The 24,573-nt window shown below is 34.6% G+C and overlaps 1 protein-coding gene across 2 annotated transcripts in view; it reads right to left on the bottom strand.

Annotated features, from left to right (window-relative positions):
* PIK3C2G (phosphatidylinositol-4-phosphate 3-kinase catalytic subunit type 2 gamma) overlaps window positions 1-24,573 on the bottom strand; it is a 419,361-nt gene that overhangs the window by 127,474 nt on the left and 267,314 nt on the right. For both annotated transcript variants that reach the window (XM_064377719.1, XM_064377720.1), the window contains 4 exons: window positions 21,676-21,768; window positions 20,065-20,194; window positions 14,998-15,134; window positions 11,667-11,836 (listed from right to left, as the gene is read on the bottom strand). In XM_064377719.1, the coding sequence (XP_064233789.1) occupies window positions 11,667-11,836; window positions 14,998-15,134; window positions 20,065-20,194; window positions 21,676-21,768 (530 nt within the window). The remainder of the gene's footprint in view (window positions 1-11,666; window positions 11,837-14,997; window positions 15,135-20,064; window positions 20,195-21,675; window positions 21,769-24,573) is intronic.

The raw sequence follows: 24,573 nt of genomic DNA, 5'->3' as shown, positions 1-24,573 counted from the left end.
AGTGAAAAAGCCCTATGGGAATTAACGCCATCAAGCAAACTAATCTCCACATAATAATAGCTCCCACAAAAGAGAAGAGAGAAAAAGGACTAGGAAGCATATTTAAGGATATAATGTCTGAAAATTTTCCAAATCTATGACAGTGTTCAGGTACAGGAAGCCCAGAGTTCACCAATTAAATTTTAAACTAAGGAGGAATTCCCCAAGACACATTATAATCCAATTATCAAAAATTAAAAACAAAGAATGAATGCTGAAAGCAGCAAGAGAAAAGAAATGTATTACATTTAGCTAAGCCCCAAAAAAGCTTTCAGTGGGTTTCATGGCAGAAACCCTGCAGGCCAGAAGAAAGCAGGACAACATATTCAAAATGCAGAATGAAAAAAAAAAACACCCATAAGCCAATAATATAGTACTCAGCAAAGCTATTCTTAAAACATAATGGAGAGATAAAGACTTTTCTAGAAAAATAAAAACTGAGGGAATTCATCAACACCAGACCGTCTTACATGAAATGCTAAAGGGAGTTCTTTATTCTGAATGAAAAGAATGCTAACACGTAACAAGAAAGCACCTGAATGTATTAAAATCCCTGGTAAAAGTAAGTATGCAGACTAAGTCAGAATAATGTAATACTATAATTATGGTGTGCAAGCCATTTATAAATTTAGTATAAAGACTAAATATTTTTTAAAGAAAAAATTAAATAGAAAATTAAAAAAATTATTGAGGCAAATGGAAATGGAAACACAACATACTAGAATCTATGGAACATAAGCAAGAGTGGTTCTACGAGGAAAATTTATAGCAATAAATGCATACATCAACAAAAAGAAAAAAGAGAAAAGACAAGTAAAATCAAAGATTTTTAAAAGGGACATTACAACTAATATCACAGAAATACAAAGGCTCATAAGAGACTATTATGGGAAATTACATGCCAACAACTGGAAAATTCAGCAGAAATAGGTAAATTCCTGGATACATACAACATACCAAGATTGAATCATGAAGAAATAGAAAACCTGAACAAACTAATCATGAGTAACAAAATTGAAGTAGTAATAAAGACTCTTCCATCAAAGAAAAGCCCAGAACCCAGATGGTTTCACTGCTGAATTCTGCTATTTAAAAAAGTACTAATACACATTCTTATCAAACTCTTCCTCCCCTACAAGAAAAGCTGAGAATCATTCCAAACTCATTTTATGAGACCAGATTATACTAGTACCAATACCATAGAATCACACAACAAAAAAAGAAAACCAAAGGTCTGATGAGCATAGATGCAAGAAATCCCCAACAAATTACTAGCAAACCAATTCAACAACACATTCAAAAGATAAATCACCATGGTCCGGGCATGGTGGCTCACATCTGTTAATCCCAGCACTTTAGAAGGCCGAGGTGGTTAGGTCATGATCAGGAGATCGAGATCATTCTGGCCAACATGGTGAAACCCCATCTTTACTAAAAATACAAAAATTAGCTGGGTGTGGTGGCATGTGCCTTTAATCTCAGCTACTTGGGAGGTTGAGGCAGGAGAATTGCTTGAACCAGGAAGTTGGAGGTTGCAGTGAGCCGAGATCGCGCCACTGCACTCCAGCCTTGTGCCTGGTGACAGAGCAAGACTCTGTCTCAAGAAAAGAAAAAAGAAAAAAGATCAGTCATCATGATCAAGTGGGATTTATACCAGAGACACAAAGGTGATTCAATTGCAAATAAATAGGTGTGATACATCACATTAACAGAATTAGGGACACAAATCATATAATTGCTTCAAGGTTATAGAAAGAGTATTTGATAAAATTTAATATCCTTCATGATAAAAACTCTCAACAAATTGGGTATAATAAAAAAATACCTCAACATTATAAAGTCAATATATGACAAACCCACAGCTAACATCATACAAAATGAGAAAAAGTTAAAATTGTTCCCCTAAGATCTGGAATAAGAAGATAAGAATGCCCACTTTAACTACTTTTGTTCAACATAGTATTTGAAGTCCTACTCAGAGCAATTTGGCAAGAGAAAGAAATAAAGAATATTCAGATAGGAAAGCAGCAAGTCAAATAGTCCATGTTTGCAGGTGACATGATCATGTATATAGAAATACTGAAGAATTCACAAAAAAATTGCCAGAACAAATAAATGAATTCAATAAAGTTGCAGGGTACAAAATCAACAAACGAGATTAGTAGCAATTCTATATGTCAGTAGAGAATTACCTGAAAAAGAGATCAAAAAAGGCAATCCCTATTACAATGGCTACAAAAAAGTAAAATAGAAATAAATTTAACCAAGGAGGTAAAAGATCTCTGCAATAAAAACTATTAAGTAATAAAGAAAGAATTCAAAGAAAATAAAACAGTAGAAAGACCCTGTGTTCATGGATTGAAAGAAAATCAATAAATTATATTGGATGTAGATTATACTTTAGACCAAGTAGACCTAACAGAAATATACAAAACATTCCATCCAATAGCAGCAGGATACCCGTTCTTCTCAAGTGCACATGAAACATTCTCCAGGATAGATTATGTAAGGTCACAAAAAAACTTAACAAATTTGAGGTGATTGAAATTATATTAAGTATTTTTGGCTCACAATGCTGTAAAGCTAGAAATACACTACAGGAAAAATTTGGAAAATACTCAAATATGTGGAAATTAAACAACATGCTCATAAACAACCAATGGGTTACAGAAAAAAATAAAAAATATCTGGAGACAAAAATGGAAACAAAACAGACTAAAACTTATTTCAGTCAGCAAAAGCAGTTCCGAGTGAGAAATTCATAGCAATAAATACCTATGTCAAAACAGCTGAAAAATCACCAGTAATCAATGGAACATATCACCTCAAAAATCTAGAGACAGAAGAATAACCTTAGTTCAAAGCTGGCAAACTAAAGGAAATAACAAAGACCAGAGCAGAAATTAATGAAGTAAGTGCTGAAAAAGAATAGAAAAAAAATCACAGAGTTGGTTATTTGAAAGGATACAAAATACAAACCATTTACCAGACTAGGAAAAAAAAGAAAGACTATTCAAATAAATGAATCAAAAGTGAAAGAGAAGACATTATAACTGATACCACTGAAATAGAAAGGATCTTAAGAAAATATTATGAACAATTACATGCCAACAAATTGGATAACCTAAAAGAATTAGATAAATTCCTAGACACATACAACCTACCAAGACTGAATCAGAAAGAAATAGAAAATCTGAATAGCCTGATAATGAGTAAGGAGATTGGATCAGTAATAAAATTTCTCATCAAAGAAAAGCCCACAACTAGACAGCTTTATTCCTGAATTATATCAAGCATAAAACAAGCAGACAAACTAATACCAATTATTTTCAAACTCTTCCAAAAAATTGAAATGGAGGAAATTCTTCCAAACTCATTTTATGATACTAGCATTATCTTGATACCAAAGCCAGAAAAGCACACAAGAAAAGAAAATTATAGGCCAATATTTCTAATTAATGTAGATGCAAAAATACTTAAGAAAATAATATTAGAAAGCTGAATTCCAGAAGACATTAAAGAAGGATTTAACCTTGGATGCAAGGGTGCAAGGATGAAAGAGGGATTTACCCTGGGATGCAAGGATGGTTCAACATGCCAAAATTAATAAATGTGATACACTAAATTTACAAAATGAAGGATAAAAATAACATCATAATCTCACTGGATGCAGAAAAATCACATGACAAAATATAATGTACTTTCATGATAAAAACTCTCAACAGATTAGGTATAAAGGATATGTATCTCAGGACAATAAAGGCCATATATGACAAACCCATAGCTAATTTATTATCAGTGGTGAAAAGTTGAAAGCTTTTCCTCTAAGATTAGGGACATGACAAGGATGCCCATTCTTACCACCTCTTTTCAATATAGTACTGGAAGTCCTAGCCAGAGAAGTTAGGCAAGACAAAAGGAAAATTAAAGGCATCCTAATAGAAAAGGAAGAAGTGAAATTGTCTCTATTTGCTGATGACATGATGTTTATAGAAAATCCTAAAGACTCCACCAAAGAACTCTTAGAACTGGGAAAGGAATTCAGTAAAGTTGCAAGATACAAAACAAACATACAAAATCAGTAACATTCCTATATACTAATAATGAACTATCTGGAAAAAAATTAAGAAAATCTCATTTATAGTGGCAACAAAAAAACTAAAAACTTAGGTGTAAATTTAACCAAGGAGGTAAAGGACTTGTATAGTGAATACTATAAAACACGGATTAAAGAAATTGAAAAAAATTAAATGAAAATATTTGCTGTGTTCATGGATCAGAAGAATTAATATTTTTAAAATGCCCATACTACCCAAAACAATACAGATTCAGTACAATTCCTATAAAAATTTGATGTCATTTTTTCACAGAAATGGACAAACAATCCTTAAAATTGTATGAAACCACAAAAGATCCCAAGCAGCTAAAACGATCTTGAGCAAAAAAAAAAAAAAAAAAAAACAAAGCTAGGGGAAATCACACTCCCCAACTTCAAGACATATTATAAAGTGATTGTAATCAAAACAGCATGGTGCTGGCATAAAAACAGACACACTGAACAAAAAGGAACAGGATAGAAAACCCAGAAATAAACCCATGCATTTATAGTCAACTTGTTTTTGACAAAGGTGTCAAGAACATATGATGGGGAAAAGACAGTCTCTTCAATCAATTGTGTTGGATAAACTGGATATTCACATGAAGTAGAGTAAAATTAGAACCTTAGCTTACAGTGCCCACAAAAAATAGCTCAAAATGGAGAAAATACTTAAATATAAGACTTTAAATTATAAAACTGCTAGAAGAAAACATAAGGGGAAATCTCCATGACATTGGTCTTAGCAATGTTTTTGTTTTGGATAACACCTCAAAAGCACATGCAACAAAAACAAACATAAGCAAGTGTAAGGCATCAAACCAAAACACTTCTGCACAGTAAAGGAAACAATTAGCAAACTGAAGAGATGGCCCATAGAATGGGAGAAAATGTTTGCAAACCATACATCTGATAATGGGCTAATAGCCAAAATATATAAGAAACTCAGGCCAGGCACGTGGCTTGCACTTGTAATCTCAGCACTTTCAGAGGCCGAGTAGGGCAAATCATGAGGCCAGGAGTTCGAGACCAGCCTGGCCAACATGGTGAAACCCCCATCTCTACTAAAAACAAAAAATCAGCCAAGCGTGGTGGCACATACTTGTAGTCCCAGCTACTCGGGAGGCTGAGGCAGAAGAATCACTTGAGCCCGGAAGGTAGACATTGCAATGAGCCAAGATTGTGCCACTGCACTCCAGCTTGGGCGACAGAGCAAGACTCTGCCTCAAAAAAAAAAAAAAAAAAAAAAAAAAGAACCTCAAATAACTTAATAGCAAGAAAACAAAAAAACTGATTAAAAAATAAGCAAAGAACCTAAAACAGACATTTCTCAAAAGAAGACATAGAAATGGCCAATAAGTACATTTAAAAAATCGCTTAGAATCACTATCAAGGAAATGCAGATTAAAGCCACACTGAGAAACGACCTCACCTCTGTTAGAATGGATTTATCAGATCATGAAAAATTAAGTTTTGGAGGGGATTGGGAGAAAAGGGAAATGATGCAACGTTTGTGGGAATATAAATTAGTACAGCAATTATGGAAAACAGTAAGTAGTTTCCTCTGGAAACTGAAAATAGAACTACCATATGACACAGTAATCTCGCTTCTGGGTATTTATTCAAAGGAATGAAAATCAATGTGTTTTAAGGATGTCTTAACTCTCATGTTCTTTGCAGTATTATTCACAATGGCCAAGATATGGAAACAAATAAATGTCCATCAACGGATGAAGAGATAAAGAAAACGTAGTACATATACACAACAAAATACTATTTAGTTTTAAAAGGAGAGAAATCCTGTCATTTATGACATGAATGAATCCAGAGGGCATTATGCCAAGTTAACTAAATCAACCATACAAAAATCACATGATCTCACATATAAGTGAAATCTAATAAAGTTGAATTTGTAGAAGTAGAGTAGAGTGGTGGTTATCAGAGTCTTAGGGAGTGAGGAATTGGGGAGAATGGGGAGCTGTTGATTAAAGGGTATAAAGTCTCAGACAGACAGCCGGAATAGACTTTTAGATCTATTGTCCATCATTATAATGCATAGTTGAGAGCAATGCATTATAAATTTTAAAATAACAGTAAATATCAAATATCTCATCATAAAAAAGTGATAGGAAATCAAGGTAGTAGATATGTTAACTACTTTGATTTCATCACATTGTATCCCATAAATGTAATCTGTCAATCATAAATAACATAAATAATAACTTTTTTCAAAAATAAAAATAAATAAAAACAAACAAAAACATATAGTCTATCTCCAGGGTACCTGACCTTAACCACTGGTCATATTGCCCCTTAAAATTATCTAGAAGGAAAGCTACAAAAAACAATTAATACCAGGCTAGTATTAGTAAAGTAAAAGGCCATGTAGAATATGAAAATATAGCCTAGTCTAAAAAATAAAAGTATGAAACACAGAGTTTGAAGAGCAACAAACATCAGTAATAAATGCTTTTCTTAATTTCTCCTGCTTTATAAGAGCATGTCATCATCAAGAAATTATTGAGTTGAAATTCTGAGTTTATTACTACAGTGAAATCTTTTATGTAATGAAAAATTACTGTGTAGAAATGATTGCTATAGGGGAATTGAGTGAAAATTGCGGATGCATAATTTTGTTAACCCACTTTAATTTGCATCTTGGTAAGAGAAAATTTAAAAATGAAGATAGGTCAGGCATGTGGCACATGCCTATAATTCCAGGATTTTGGGCAGAGGCACAAATTGCTTGAGCCCAGGAGTTGAAGACCAGCCTCGGCAACATGGTGAGATCATATTTCTACAAAACAATAAAAAGGTGAACTAGGTATGGTGATGCATGTCTGTGGTCCCAGCTACTTGGGAAGCTGAGGTAAGAGGATTGCCTGAGTCCAGGTATGCAGAGGCTGCAGTGAGCCATGATTGTGCCACTGCACTCCAACCTGTGAGACAGAGTAAGACCCTATCTCAAAAAATATAAAAATAATAATTAAGCAGTAGTTCAAAAGAAAAACAAATAGGTTTCAGAGAGCTGGAGACGTCCCTCATGGTTTCCACTGAAAGATTAGCCAAATTTTCCCCAGAATCGTTAAGAAATATCTCAGTTGTCCTTTGATTTAAGCTGATGGCATAAATTCTCTTTATCTAGTCTCACAACTAAAGCCATTAAAAAGGGACTCTTTGCTTATATGCAGGATGTAAAATCCTTCATAATCATAACTAAGATTTATTTTTCTTCTCTTAGAAGTTTGAAAGTTTATGGGAGCCTCAGAGTTGGTTTAAGCATCGAAATAGAATTTCCAGATGCCTGGATGACTGAATTCAGAGGAATTGTTCAGGGATACCTGGGCATAGATTCCAAATAAGAGAGTGGCTTTGCTAACTCAATTTAATTCAAGAACCAGGAGAGATCAATATCTGTGACATTCCCTAAACAGAGTAACACAGATGCTTAGTTTGAGATGTTCTGGAATGGTGATATAAGCATGAGTATAAAAGGGCAGCAGCCCAGTGAGAAATCAGTGTTTTTCTCAAGACCCTTCTTATAAAAATATCACCTTTTTGCTGTGTTAGTTAATACACAATCAATTAGTTAATATATGTTAATAATATTTTGTAAACCATAAAAAGTTATACACACACCCGTAATCCCAGCACTTTGGGAGGCCGAGGTGGGTGGATCACGAGGTCAAGAGATCGAGACCATCCTGGTCAACATGGTGAAACCCCGTCTCTACTAAAAATACAAAAAATTAGCTGGGCATGGTGGCGTGTGCCTGTAATCCCAGCTACTCAGGAGGCTGAGGCAGGAGAATTGCCTGAATCCAGGAGGTGGAGGTTGCGATGAGCCGAGATCGCACCATTGCACTCCAGCCTGGGTAACGAGCGAAACTCCGTCTCAAAAAAAAAAAAAAAAAAGTTATACAAATGCTTTTCCCTTCCATGTTTTTAAGGAATAGACAATAGGAGAAACACATGTATCTGTTCACATAAACTCTATGCTCCCAGTGGGTGCAGCATTTTACGTTAAAGATGATGACCTAGGGTTATTGTTAGTTGGTATTGGAGCATTGTATGATCTTGCCAGACTATGGGACATTATGACAGTCTGAGGGCATGATTTATATATCTGGCTTTGTATATTATGAAGGGGCATTATTAAACCCATTTTTGCCTAGTGTTCCATTACTGGAACCCTAAGCCTGTGGGATTTACTTATATCCTACTGCTCAAGGTCATCGCCAACGTCTAATTTTTCACACAAAAATTTGCAATCTCCAGCATAAAGGGGTTAATACATCTGAGTATGTGTACAGAAGCTAGGTGGGGACCAGGTTTCTCTCTAAAAATGGGGTCCATAATGTAATAAGTGTGAGACAAATACGAATGTTCATTTATCCTGGGGGACTACAAAGGTCCTACTTACAGAATCTATAAGACTTGTAAAAGGACTTTTGTGTGCCTAAAAATCAATAAGAACAATCAATGAACCTAGGATGGAAGAAGTCAGTTGTCCAACAAAACAACATTCAGTGAATTCCAGAAACAACTGAAAGAGGCTTGGAGGAGAAATATTAGATGCTTCCTACAATTCAAACGATGGTGTAATAGGTAGGGTTCAGTTTTACCATTAAACAAACTCAGGGCAAAAGTATCAGCATTGAGAAAGTAATTCAAGGAGACACTGCCAATGAGCCTCACGGAAGCCACTCACCAGTGGACATAAAATCTTAGAAATAATTATCCAAATGGATCATGGAGCTGCAGTTGGCCTCCTTAGCTGGTGGTTAATAACTAATATTCTCAAAAGAAGACAGTGGCAACTTTATTTTCATTAATCCAATCAATAATTATTGAATGGCTGATGATTGGTTTATTAGCTGCTTAATTCAGCAAAAAATATTAAGAACCCATTACGAATGTGGCTCTATGCTGGGCACATTTTAAATTTACTTACGATGCTGCCTAAGAAAAGTTTAAAATTGCCAAACTCTAGAAGTAGCGGTAGCTGCTCTAGCAACAACAGGCAACCAAACTGGAGCTCCATCTTCTCTACAGACCCTGGTATACGAACTTACCATGTTTTTTTTTTTTTAATTTTTGTTTTGTTTTTAATTTTGAGCTTACCATATTGTTTTAATAACCTTTTCTTTACTTTTTTATGTCTCCCAACTGGATCTTTTTCTATAGAACTGAAATATCTTTGTTCATTTTAAATCACTCACATGAACAACACAGAAGCCAGTGGAATAAATGAATAAGGGTCCTCCAAATTGCCAGTATACAATTCATCAAAATTAAAAAAAAAAATAAAGATGTCAAAACTGAATCTTTGAATTTCTAGAAAAACGTGGAGTTTAGGGAATAACTGTTACATGAGTAATATATATATATATTCTCAAGTATGTTAATTGACATTTGTCCCTCATAAGCTAGGTATCCCTCCTCTATGACATTCTCATGGTCTGTACATCTCTCTATCTCTGCCATTATATAACACTTTATAATAATCATTTATGTGTTTTTATTTGCAGTGCTTGAAAGAGTACCCCTGATTGAGATGGTGAGTGTATATTATCTTTGTATCTCCAATGTTTATCACAGCCCTTGACATGCAGACCATTCCCAGTGGACATCTAAGAAGTGAATGAAGGCTGGGCGCAGTGGCTCACACCTGTAATCCCGGCACCCTGGGAGGCCAAGACAGGTGAATTACTTGAGGCCAGGAGTTCCAGACCAGCCTGGCCAAAATGGCGAAACCCCGTCTTTACTAAAAATGCAAAAATTAGTCAGGCATGGTGGTGCACACCTGTAGTCCCAGCTACTGGGCAGGGTGAGGCAGCAGAATCACTTGAACCCTGGAGGTGGAGGTTGCCGTGAGCAGAGATTGCACAATTGCACTCTAGCCTGGGCAACAAAGCGAGACTCCATCTTAAAAAAAGAAAAGAAAAGAAAAGAAAAGCGAATAAATATGTGGTGAATTTTTCTGAGGCTATTTATTAAAGAAAGCAATGTATTAAAAGTAACAAAAGTAAAATAATCCATTTGTATGCCTTTACAAAAAAGGAGATAATCTATGTTGGCATTTTAATGCCAGGTTGTGGCCATCTAATATAAATTCAATCACATTATCTTGTAAGAAATATTATTATTTCTTATATTGAGGGGCTGTTCTTAGATAAAACTGACTAATTAGTCTTTGGAATGGTTTGATCCCATTTCTACCCTAATATGAAATATATTTTTAAAGATTTTTAGTCTCCAACCTCTGATTTCCTTACTTTCAGTTCAAATAAAATGAAACATAACCTATTCATCCATCAGCATTCCTTTTTTTGGTAAATAATATAATTATTCAGCCATTTTCTAAGATAAAACCATCTAGATTATCACCCTTGAATATTTTCTTTTCTTCTCTGACCTCCTGTGCTTCTCCTCCAGTTCATTAATCAAAGCCAATGTCCAATCAATTAGCAGGTCCTGTGACTCTGTCTTCAAAACATATTCTGAATCTGTCAGTTTTTATTACTTCTACCTTTACTGGTCTCACTTTATTGCAGTAGTCTCTTCACTGGTCTCTGTTACACGGGGTATCAGGAGAAAGTTTTTGAAAACCACTGAAATCCAACAGTTTCCCCTGAACTTAACAAATAAAAGCCACACTCTATGTGGCCTCTGTACCCGACCTGATTGGGCCTCCACCAAACTCTTCACCCTTACCTCCCATTGCCTGCCCTCTCCATGCCATCTCCAGAATCCAGGTCTTCTTGTCACTGGAACATGCCAGGCTCATTTCTGTGCTCACTGCTATTATATGTGCTATTCTCTCTTCCTAGAATACTCTTCTCATGGATCTCCACGAGGTGGTCATACAAAAACAGCTTTTTGTCATGTCTTCTGAGAGGCCTCTTCAAATAGTATCCCCACTCCAGTTAATTTCTATTCCATTTCTCTGCTTTAGTTTTCTAAAATTACTTCTCATTTTCTCATGTCATTTCTTTGCTTATAAACTTGTTTAATGTCTTTCATCCATACTAGAAAGAGATCAGGGTTTGTATCTGTCTTGTTTACTCTTGTATCCTTAAATACTAGGTACTCACTAAATCTGTGGAATGATGTAAGGCTAATTCAGTGTGGGAAGTATGCTAGTATTTTTATGTGTAGACCAGTGGTGATTTGCTATGAGCAATATATCAGATGTTTGAGATTATCAATTCATACCTCATTGTCCATTCATAGTTCATAAAGAAACAAAAATATTATTTCAAATGACGCAGACTAAAACAGGATTAGTTGCTTCTCATGGAGGAGGGCCAGTTTAGTCTACTACCAATTTGAAGAAATCAAATTTGTTGCATTTAAAATTGACTTTAAAATTTTTCTTCAGTATTTTTAGGTATATTATAATGTTTATATTACCTTGGGGGATTTGAGAGATGGGAGCAAGTCATCAGCAGGGCTTCTATGCCATTACATGTTATACATATTGCTTAGGACATTGCTTAATCACTGTAATAAACATTTGTGCACTGACCTTTTTATCCCTCCAAATGTTTGTGCATGACCTAAGAATTTTCCAAAGTCAATATGAAACATGTGTCCCGACTTTGTCAGCATGATATTATCATTGTGACGGTCACATACTCCCAGGATGAATGTTACCACACACCAGCCAGCACAGGAGTAGAAAAAGTTCCTCAAGGCCTAATCCATTGAAAAACAATAACACAAAAATAACAACAAAAATGAGGAAATGCATTAGCATCAGAGGCAATCATAAAAAGTAAATGATAAAAAGCAAAATTACATAATTAGAAAAAATGTCTACATCTCAGTGGACAGAAGGGTACAGTTAAATGGCCAATTCTTGATCTGCTACAGAAGAATATGAAACAACCATCCTTTAGCCTAATAGATTAATGTTTTCATTGAAACTGGGGAAAATATCTCCTTCATTCAGATGGAGCTAATTTTCACGGTTTACTAGAGAGGTTTCCTAGTATGGTTTTTTGATACATCAAACATATAATATTTGATGATTTTTTTTCAAAGTAAAAGAAGGAAGAATAATATCATAACATCACCTAATATTGCCTATTCCCAAATAAATTTTAAAATATCAACTCTAATAGTTGAAATTTTGGAATACGGAGAAAGCTATACTGAGAAATCTGTAACGTTTTATGTGTCTTTTTACAAATAGTTCAATGTAGTTGATGTCTGAAGGTGTTTGGTATAATATTTATATATATACACATATATATTTATTATACATATAATAAATATATGTAATATATATAATTTTACAATCCAAATGTTCTTCACTTATATGTGTGTGTATACATATATATGTATTATAGATGATATATAAAATACACACATATATCATATATGTGTTATAGATATACCCATAAGGTATTATATGATTAATACCATATATGTATCATATATATTATATATGTGTGTATATATATTATATGTGTATATTATATATACATATATATGTGTATATGTATATTATATATACATATATATGTGTATATGTATATTCCATATATGTATATACACACACATATATATTATATGGTATATATGTGTAATACATATGTATATTAAGATATGTATATATAAAATACATATATAAAATATATGTGTATTAAACATATATATCATATATGTATTATATATTGGTATAATATATATATACCATATATGTGTATATATACCATATATGCCATATACACCATATACCATATATACCATATATATGGTATATATACACATATATGGTATACATAGGTATTATACCAATATATAATACATATATGGTATAATATAGATATAATATATATGGTATTATATGTATATACACCATATACATTGTATTATATTGGTGTAATACATATATACATATATACACACACGTCTATGGAATGTGTATATACTGTACATATATACATATATATCATATATATGTGTATTAAACATATATTAAACACATATACACATATATACCTATATACACATTCCATATATACATTTGTATATACATATATACACATTCCATATATATACATATATACATATATATGTGTATACACACATATATACACATATATACAAATACATCTATATACACACACATATATATATATTTTCATGGTTTACTATATGTGTGTGTGTGTGTGTGTGTGTGTGTGTGTATCAGTGAATGCCTGTGTGGCTGGAAGCAGATTATCACTAAGTCAATTTGTGTTTATGTTCTCTAATGAACAGAGGTTTCTTTCCAAAAACACACTTTGTTTCCAAAACGGTCTCCTGGGTATACATCATTTCATCAACTTGGTAGTATAACCATGAATGATTGGTTGGGCCTAGGTTATGGGTCTCCTAGTATGGTGGGGCTGCCTTGGTGCAGTGAAGGCTAGGTCACCAGGATGCATGCTAGAATACCTTAGTTCCAGGTCTCCCTTGTCCCTAAGCAAGTCACTGAATTTGTCAATCCAAATGTTCTTCACTTAGAAAGTGAAAATAATAAAATATGCCCTTCACATGGTGATTGTGAAGAGCAATGTATTTGGAAATATCTCATACAACATAACCACAAGGATTAATGCAAAACTGAAGTTACAATTATGAGAACAACTGAAAAGTAGATTTCAAGTTAACTGTATTGAATTATTTATTATTTGGCCTGTAAGGCTTATATTTTGCTCCAACACAATGTTATAGAAGTGTGGAATAGATGAACTATGGGGTCTTTTTTAACATGGCCTTTTTATCATAGGTAGGTGACCAATCATCCCAGTTTACCCAGGTTGGAGGAATTTCTCAGAATAAGGGGATTTCAGTGCACAGGATAGTACCAACCAAATCTAATGGCGCATTTTTGCATGAATTAGCATATAGATGCTCCTGCCTCCAGGGGGACCCAGTTGTACCAGATCATAGCTTGGCAAGTGGAACAAGACTTGGTTCTATCCACACTCATCTCCTTAGCCAGGAGCCCTGATATAGGGCAGAACCTGCACAACTGTACACTGTAAGCCAGATACCAAAACAAAGTAAACTGTAAGAAAAAATGCTTGCAGTTGAATAAAACAGTATATTTTGTAAAATTATGATATACATAAAATCTATTTTGCATTTTGCAAACCATTAAGAAAATGGGAGACGAAAAAGTAGAGAATGGCGGAAGAAACATATTGCGAAGAAAAGAAAGGTTTTTATAGAAACTGGAGATTACTTAAAGGAGGTAATTTCAAGGGGTATTGTTTCTGGGGTGAGATTGATGTCAGGAAGGCAGCTGAGCAAGAAAAAAAAAAATCTTTATTGATAACGAGGAATTTCACCCAGAAACTAAACAAAATACAGAAACTTTTATGTAGTTAATATATTATTTAAACTGGGTAATTATTATGGGCTGATGATTGAGTGAATTAGAATGCGAAGTGCACTTACTTTACATTTCTTTTTCTTTTTCTTTTTTTTTGAGACGGAATTTCGCTCTTGTTACCCAGGCTGGAGTGCAATGGCACGATCTCGGCTCACTGCGACCTCCACCTTCCCGTTCAAGCAATTCTCCTGCCTCAGCCTCCTGAGTAGCTGGGACTACAGGCTGCGCCACCATGCCCAGCTAATTTTTGTATTTTTTAGTAAAGACGGGGTTTCACCATGTTGACCAGGATGGTCTCGATCTCTTGACCTCGTGATCCACCCGCCTCAGCCTCCCAAAGTGCTGAGATTATAGGCGTAAGCCACCGCACCCGGCTTTACTTTACATTTCTACAAATCAGAATATCTAATGAACCAGAGCATATCTGTATTTAAGTACATTATTTAAAATGATCTGCCTCAGGACAAACCTTTTCATAATCTGCCTTTAAGTGGTTGTGCTGACTGAACCACTTTTTGATTGTATTTTCTTTCAATGGTCCTATCAGTCCAGAATGGCGATGAATCTTTGCCAGGGTCACAGCATCAGGTACCATCTGCACCATTCCTGGTAGATAGAAAAAGGATTATGCAGACAATGCCTTCATCACAGGATGAGGAAGCCTTAGGAAATATAACAACAATAGCTTCCAGCACTGCTAGATTACTCCTTTCCTTTCCAAACCTTTTTTTCTGGAGGAGGCATATCTGGATGTATCTCTTTCTAATTCTTCCTAAAATCCTGGAGAACAATGAGGCTACTTGTATTTGGATCAGATTTATCAGAAGCAGCTTTAATATTTTTTCTAGAGCTATGGTAGAAAGCCAATCTTGATGATGCACAGAGACCCCGCTGAATCAATAGAGTAGAGGATTAATGATCACATGGCTGGTGCATTCATTTACAGTTTAAGGGAGGAGATTTAAGTCTGGATAACAAACATATTTACAACTTAAAGGAGCCAAATATACTTCCGTAACAAACACTGCATATATATTATAAAAATCAATGTTCAGGTTAAAATAAGCATCATGGTTATATTTCCAGGAGTGAACAGAATAGCTCAGCAGAAAACAAGTAGAGAGACACCTGCTCCTTCCTTCTCAGTCAACATTAAAGAGAAACTACAATAGCAATTTTTTTTTTTAAAGGGAGCATATATTGATTGAACTTAAATAGGAGATTTGCTCCACTGGCCATGTATCCATAAAGGCTTTTCTTTTTATTGTGCCCCTAAGTTTATTGGAAAGTAAAAATCTGCAAATCTTCTGATTTTTATACTATACAGAACAGCAATTTAAATCCAGTACTTAAAGCTCTTTCATGGCTAATGTCTACAAAACAACTTGCAATGCACGGTATTACAAACAAAGTCATTTAAAGAAATTAAAGTCTAGATATTCTGATTTCCATAGTCTTGACAATTGGAAGAGTTGCAAACTCAAATTCCAATAGAAAACCAGGGACACAAATATAACTATATGAACAGAGAGATGGTTGAGTTTTTTTAATTGACTATTTCATGATCTACCTTAAAAGCATTCAAATTAACCAACACTAAAGTAGATTATGGTGATGATAAACAAAACACTTATCTGTGCTGAATTTGGTTATCTGCAGCTAGTTTGCAGTATTAATTTCTCTTAACATCTAACAGTCCTGTTGTGATCACTGGGCATCTACATTTGTGGGTCAGAAAGAAACTTCACATCCCAGAAACAAGTCCTGGGAATACCTATAGTATCATTATACTTCTCCCTCCTCCCCTAGCAGTATTCAGCTGTTACCCAGGTTTTCTCATGTGTGTTAAGGTAGATAGCAGATCTAAAACATCTAATGTTAGTAGGTGATGCTTTTTAATTCTGAAAATTTTCCTCCTAATTTTTCCAGTTCCTCTATTTAACACTTCCTAAAGGAAGTCATTTCTACCTGGTTGATGAGTGTTTCAATGCCATCTTACCTTTGACCATGCCCAAAATTAGGACTTAGATGATTGCACATTTTTGGACACTTTGCTGCAGCAATATCAATTGCTTTTCCAACTACATTGATTTTTAGGGAGTTAATGCTTGCTAAATTCCAAGCCACAGATCACAAGGTGAATTGCTGACTACCCAGAAAAGCTTGTACCTAATTTATAGCAATTATGGTCACTAAATTCTACTCATTAATTGAAATCATACATTTTAAGCTAGTGTATATCATATACTATTTAAATACTTCTAACATAATTCTGTGCACATAGAGTAATATGTGGTTTTATTCTTTTAATCGTTTAATGCAGCATTTCTCAAATTTTAATGCACATACAAATGACTTGGTGATATGGTTTAGCTCTGTGTCCCCACTCAAATCTCATCTCAAATTATAATCCTCATAAGCCCCATGTGTGGAGGGAGGGAGCTAGTGGGAGGCAATCAGATCATGGGGGCGGTTTTGCCCCATGCTGTTCTCATGACAGTGAGTTCTCACAGGGAGAGGAACATCACACACTGTGGCCTGGGGGCTGGTGGGCTAGGGGAGGAAGAGCAGGAGGTGGGGGGATGGGGGAGGGATAGTATTAGGAGAAATACCTAATGTAGATGAGGCAGCGATGGATGCAGTATACCACCACCATAGCACGTGTATACCTAACAAACCTGTGTGATCTGCACATGTACCCCATAACTTAAAGTATAATAAAGAAATTTTTTTAAAAAAGATTTTATGGTTTTATTAGTGTTGGCAGTTCTTTCTTCTCCTCCTTTTTTTCCTGCCACCTTGTGAAGAAGGTCCTTGCTTCCGCTTCACATTCTGCCATGAATGTAAGTTTGCTGAGACCTCCCCAGTCACGTGGAACTCTGAGTCAATTAAGCCTCTTTCCTTTATTAATTACCCAGTCTCAGTATTTTTTTTTATAGCAGTGCGAAAACAAACTAATACATTTAGGAATTTTGTTAAAATGTTCTAATTGAGTATGGCAGGGGTGGGGCCAGAGATTCTGCATTTCTAACAAGCTCCTAGGTGATGTCAGTGCTGTGGGTCTGTGGTTCACACTTAAAGTAGAAAGGCTCTTAGGGATAAAAATATTCAAGGTGGTGTTATACAAGGTAGTGTCTTTCAGACAAATGTGCATAAGAACCACCCTATCAGCTTTTTGCATTCAACCTTTGAGCCCCTCCTCCTCCAGGAAGTCTTATTTGGTACACCTGGATTGGGGTAGGTTGTATTTATTCCTCCCATTACTCTATGTAATTTTTATGCTCAGCAAAGCTGGAGAACTGATGATAAAATAAATCCTGAAGAATTTTTATCTGGCCTGAAAATTTCTCCCAGAACTCCTAGGACATTACGTACAAAGTGACCATGAGAATGATAATCAACAATAATGTTGGTAAAGTCATGGAAACTTCATGCCTGGAGTTTACTCTCCTCAAGGGTGGCAACTCTATTTAGCTCATTTTAGCATGCATTTCCCATCTCATGTTGTGACATTTCTTGAGAAGAGCAGGTATTCAATAAGCCTTGGCACCTGATTAAAAATGCAACCTAATCTTCTAAAAATGACATTTGTTTTAATGATCTCTATTTTTCTTTAAGAATTATTTTGTCAGTATAATGCCCTCTGAAATCTTACAGCTATTGAAGGTTGTTGTTGGTAGACAGAGGAGAAAAATAACTTCTTTGTCTTGTGACATCTGTAACTTTGGGTAAGTCTATAGTTATTTTTGCTGAATCATTTTATTAACTAAAAGATTTAGTCTTGGGTACCTTCTATGATTATAAACAGAAATGAAATAAAATTTAAAAATTCCATTGGGATCAGTAATTTACACAATTTCTGGAGAAAAGGTGATTCATGTAACATCAAAGATCTCAGCTTGGATTATGTAGCATTATTCCTTTTCAGCCTTTTAGGATAAGAAAGCATTAGGTCACTTATGTGAAAAAAAGGAGAGTAAAATGCAAGGCATAACAATCTCATGGTAGCAAGGATAAATGTTATAGGAACTAGAGATTTAGAAGGTTTTCAGAGTGGGACATTTGGCATGGAAGTTGGAACCCTGTTATCAGAATCAAAATAATTGGCTTGTATGACTTGTAATGCAATCATTGTAAGATATCAAGTTGCAAGTGAATTTAGAGGTGTTTTCATACTTAGCATTTAAAATCTCAAGTGTTGACTAGGGTATTGAGCTTGCTGGTGGAACCTCAGGAAGTGAGGAACCATGGCATGACAGTTCTTTTGTGATGACAGGTTTAAATTGTAGCTCTGCTTGAATTAAAAAAAAAAATTACTACATGGTCTAGATTCTCTCTCCAGTTCTATGATTTCATCCCCTTGTTTATGCACATGTATCTGCTGTAACTCATACCAATTAATTTAATAAAACTCTAAGTGGCAATGGTTATATGTAAAAAAAAAATTTTTTTAAGATATTGGCCAGACGCCGTGGCTCATGCCTGTAATCCCAGGACTTTGAGATGCTGAGGTGGATGGATCACTGGAGGTCAGGAATTCCAGACCAGCCTGGTCAACATCGTGAAACCCCGTCTCTACCAAAAATACAAAAATTAGCCAGGTGTGGTTGCAGGCACCTATAATCTCAGCTGGGAGGCTGAGGCAGGAGAATTGCTGGAACCTGGGAAGAAGAGGCTGCAGTGAGCCAAGATCGCGCCATTGAACTCCTTCATGGGCTGACAATAGTGAGACTCAGTCTCAAAAAAAAAAAATTACAAGATACCTTTGATATTATTGTTTCTTTAATTCGGCATTATTGTAATTAAGTACAACCTTTACCTCTGATGTTTTAGTAATAATTTGGGTGGTCTATTGACATGATTTTCATTGAAAATGTGTGTAAGTGTAATTGTATTTCCACACTGATTTCTTGACTTTTATAAAGGAAAAGAAATGCTGATGTATGTTAAACATTTACCTGTGTGGCCAACATTGACAGTTGGTAGTTTATCTACTCAAAAGTCTTTTTGGAATTAAATTGAGGTTTATAATGTGTTTAGAATTTCCAGAACTCCTTTCAGCAGTTGAAAATGTATAGGTTTTGTGTTAATAAGTAATAATTATAAGTTAATAAGTTAATTAATAAGTTAATAATTTTGTGTTATTTTGTACATCTTATTTTGTAAAATAAGATTTTGTATTAATAAGTCATAATTGCATTCTTTAAAAAATGAGTAGGCTTTCCTATTATTATATTAGAAAATGGGAAAAATAACAGTAAGTTTTTAATGGAACTAACTCTTGAGGACTCATACAAAGTAACAGTTAACATCTGGATTGTGAAGTCCCTAATGAATACCTAAAAACATATTATGCTTTATATAAATTCCATTGGCTTATCATTTTTGAAAATAATTCTTTAAAAAAAGAAGAATGTGTATAGTTCTTTGGATTTTCAAGCTTATAGTTTAAAGCTGGAGAAAATTTTGTAGCCTATTACCAGTGAATGTGTGAAATAAGTAATGTGAGCCAATGCACTTTCTAATCTGTACTGACCTTGGTCTTTTCCTGTGGATAGACATCTATAAATGATCATTTGCATATCCAAGCCTTCCTGCAGCCAAATGTTGTCCATCACTTGAATAATCTGCAGAACAAGCATATCCTGACGAAGATCATCTCCAGCCTGTTAAAAACAAAATTATAGACCCTGGGTTTTTCCTTGAATTCCATTAAAAGCAGTCAATATAGTACATGTCAATTCTTTCCTTGGATACATTTCTAGCCTGACTTACAGTGATTTCAATGGTTTTGTTAGCACTAAAAGTATTTTGTGTTTCTGATAAACAAATTTTAAAAATGAGAACTTCCCTTTAAATAATTATAGAAGCTTCAACCATCAAATTAGAGGCACTGCTTGAAATGTTGTTCCTTGATAATAATTTTCAATTTATTATCCACGTGTAATTTCTCAGATTCAAAGTCTGGCAAAGACAGGTTGGATGAATGTTTATTCAAATTTCAAACCTAGCCAAGAGGGATGTCTTTCTAAGCGAAACATTATTTGGTATGCCATAAATTTATGCACTGATATGCAGTTAGAATATCAAGAGCTTCCTGAGTAGGAGTATAAATAGCATTCATATGATTGATTAGACTTTAAATCAGTGATTTCTCAAATTATTTTGAAGAGAGTTAAAAGGTTTTCTGAGAAAATAATTATTGATAATAATAAGAAATGATAAAGTGGTGATAGTCTTGTATTGTGAAGGAGATGGAATATGTCCAAAGGTGAAGGATAGTTCTATCCTTTTAAACAAATAGGAACTTTGGTTTTGAAAACCCCTTTCTAAATTATACATGGAAAATCCTGCCATGATAAGATTCTGTGTTTTCTTTTTTCTGCTTCATCAAAAGTACAGTGTTGTGGGACCACTAGTTCTTGAGGTAACAGGACAAAGAACAAGTATGGGCACATTATTCATTATTCTCCAAAACAGACAGAATTGACCAAAAGTTCATTCTGAGACCTTGCTGCATGGCTTGGGTGAATAATAGACTAAATGAACTGGAGGATTGTTGTATTCTTACGTTTTGCCTTTATCTCCCTCTCTGTTCCCACTTTCCTATGTTCCTAGAAACCTGTTACTACCTTTTCTCTGTTTTTCCAGTGGGATTCATGATGAAGACCGAAATGATCCATATTTACTTTTTTATTTAAAGGGAAAAAAAACCTCAAATTACTAAAATCAGCAAGTCCTGGCAGGGAAGAACTTGATGTTAAATTGACTTATGTCATTTCAGTTCCAGTTAATTTTGATCCTAATTCAGTATCTAGACCAAAATAAAACTTTCCTTCTAGGGGCTCACCACACTGTCAACTTTCTGTGCCACTTAAAAGCAATCATATCACTTCATTTATTGAAATATATTCCCTTGGGTTTTGCACTGAAGGTTCCCTGGCTTTGAGCCAGTAATGTTTGATGTATTGCCAGTTGGAGTTTGGCACATACTATATATAATCCTGTAAAAAGGCAGAATCTAAAATAGCTGAAAAACCTCTGTGTTGGTGCTGGAGGAAAATAGCTACAACAATTTCTTTTTGTGAGTAATAAATTGATATTTCTGTCTATTGAATCAATTCGTGTTTTACGAGCACTACCATACCTTAAAAATAATGCTGATGTTTTTGCCCATTGGATTAGCATTGATGAAAGTAATCTTCAATGGCAAAGCATTAGATGTAAAATATGAACATGCCTATAGTAAAAGAAAAAGGGAAAACTAGTGAGCAAAATAAAGCAACCCCAACCCGAAAATGGCAAACATTTTTCCCAAAATCACAGCCCCTTGCAGACTTTGTTGTATGAACAAATATAACACATGAATAATTTTTATACTTTGAAACACAGAAATATATATGTATATTTAAATTTAGTCTGTCAACTAGAGCCTTTACTTTGAAACCAACCAAGAAACCAGCTTTTTGACAGATTGTAAGTCTTCAACTATGTTTTTTCCTCAATGAACAGTAGTGATATATTGGAGATTTAAATGAACTAAGCAGTACATGAATATTGTGCTTATGCTAGCTGGTTAGTAGATAAAAGTTAAATTTTATTTTAAAAACTTTATTTCCTTTCTATTATGTCTACGTTGCAGAATACTTTAAAGACAAATGGATAGTGAGTTAAGAAAGACTTCAGTTCAAATCTAAGCTTTATAATTCATTTGCTGTAAAGTGGAGGTAGTAACCTCTCCTTCATACATCTTTGTGATAGATAAATGAACTAATGAATATCAAATACCTTTTACAGTGCCTGACAGTAATCAGATACTTCGAAAAATCCTTACTTTTTCTCTTTTAATGAACGTATGAACGTTTTCATGATTTTTTTTTTTTTTTTTTTTTAAGACGGAGTTTCGCTCTTGTTACCCAGGCTGGAGTGCAATGGCGCAATCTCGGCTCACCGCAACCTCCGCCTCCTGGGTTCAGGCAATTCTCCCGCCTCAGCCTCCTGAGTAGCTGGGATTATAGGCACGCGCCACCATGCACGGCTAATTTTTTGTATTTTTAGTAGAGACGGGGTTTCACCATGTTGACCAGGATGGTCTCGATCTCTTGACCTCATGATCCACCCGCCTCGGCCTCCCAAAATGCTGGGATTACAGGCGTGAACCACCGCACCCGGCCGTTTTCATGTTTTTATAAATAACAGTACAACACATATTTTGTCTTCTCATTTCCTGTAATTACACTTTCCATTTGCATTTTCAGCTTTGTGATATTGACTACTTTTCACTCTACTTTCCTTGTTGCCTATTTTCCTTTTATTTTCTTACAATTGAGCATTGAAAAGATGTATGTCTTTAGGCTAGGAGAGAGTTCATGATGACATTGAAGACTTAATATAAAGAAAGGAAAAAAACTTGGTGCTTTCAATTTATCCACTTAGTAAAATATGACATCAATGCATGTTGCAGGATCAGTTTGAACAATGTTATCTGCAAGAAGTCTGAAATTAGTAGAAACTGAGAGAAAATACCTAGTTCTTAACTGACTTATCAACACAAATCTAACCCAAAATCTAACTAAACACAAACCCTTGCTTACAGAATATAAGCAAGAGTTTAAGAAATTGAAAGTAGATATGGGGTTAGGTTTGTCTTGCTAGGTCAGTTAAGAAATAGATATTTTATAGATAAATATAGATGCTTTATCTATAAATAAGAATAGATGTTTTATCTATAAATAAGAATAGATGTTTTATAGTTTTATGGGTGAGGATGCTTGTTAAGCAATGAAATTCTGTTGCAAAAGTCAGCTAATTAGGGATCACATGACCATATATTATGATACTGAATTATCAAATTCTATATTAGGCAAAAAATGAGTATAGATCAGTGGCTTTTAAATTCTGCTCATTGATTTTGCGGGGATCTCTTTGAGTTATCCTAAGTTCAGGGAGGCTGAAAGCAAGGCTTAGCTTCTTTTTAACTAACATCCAGAGATATTCTGCTTTTATTGTTTCATACCTTGGTTTTTATATGCAGTATATATTTGAGTCATGCCAAAAATATATATTCAACAACTTGTATGCACATTATATGCTAAAAAGGAGACATCATATTTATCCTCCAAAGCCTATATACATTTATATACACATACACATTAAATTAAAAATAATTCACAAGGGAGTTTATTGCCATTGAATGAAGCCACATTTTAAGAAAAAAATTTTCAGAGGTTAACTAGATCTTGAAGACTGTGAGAGACATAGATTAGCAAATAGGCAGAACCAAAGGTTTTCTAGATAGAAAAAGGCAAATGATAAAATATTAGATTAGAGTAATAAAGTAGATTGGAATGCCCATAGACAGGAAGAATTAATCAGAGTCTTAGAGGAGGATTTTATGGATATGGTATAATAAGATAGAAGAGTTGGAAGAAAGGAAGATATGATCTCTGTCCTTGAGAAGCACACATTAATGACATAGATCTAAAAATTAGTTGAAAAAGACACCAGTAAGTAAATGAAATACCTGGTCCTTGTTTTCCCTGAGTAATGGGCAAGAATTGCATTCAGTTCTTCCCACTCTCCCACTTGGTCCATTCTTAAGTGATTTAAAAGGAAATAGGGAATAGTTCACTGTGATTAATGATTTGTGGGTAAGGGTGGGAGGTAAAGGTTGAGAATCAGCTCAGATCTGAGCCCCTTGCTCTTTGCCTTTGAGAGCCATGCTTTAAGAAATGAATTGAGCCAGACCTGAGTGCTTCTCCCCAGCATAGTTGACTGATGGTGATAGAATGCTGATTAAAGGCTTTCCCATGCTCACTTCATTCAAAGGGCTCCTTTCCAGTGTGAACTCTCTGGTGCACTATCACCTATGAGCTATAATGGCTCACACAATCATATAATAGCTTTCACACAATCATTGCATTTATAAGATTTCTCCCCACAATGGGTTCTCTGATGTACCATTAGACTGGCACAACTAAGTGAAATATCTTCCCATACTCATTATATTCGTAGGGTTTCTCAATAGTGTGAATTCTCTGGTGTA

Source organism: Aotus nancymaae, unplaced genomic scaffold (genome assembly GCF_030222135.1).
Source record: "Aotus nancymaae isolate 86718 unplaced genomic scaffold, 86718_ANA_hifiasm-v0.15.2.pri h1tg000016l, whole genome shotgun sequence".
Classification (NCBI taxonomy): domain Eukaryota; kingdom Metazoa; phylum Chordata; class Mammalia; order Primates; family Aotidae; genus Aotus; species Aotus nancymaae.
Note: the sequence above shows the minus strand (reverse complement) of the source record. Positions and strands in the feature narration are given on the sequence as shown.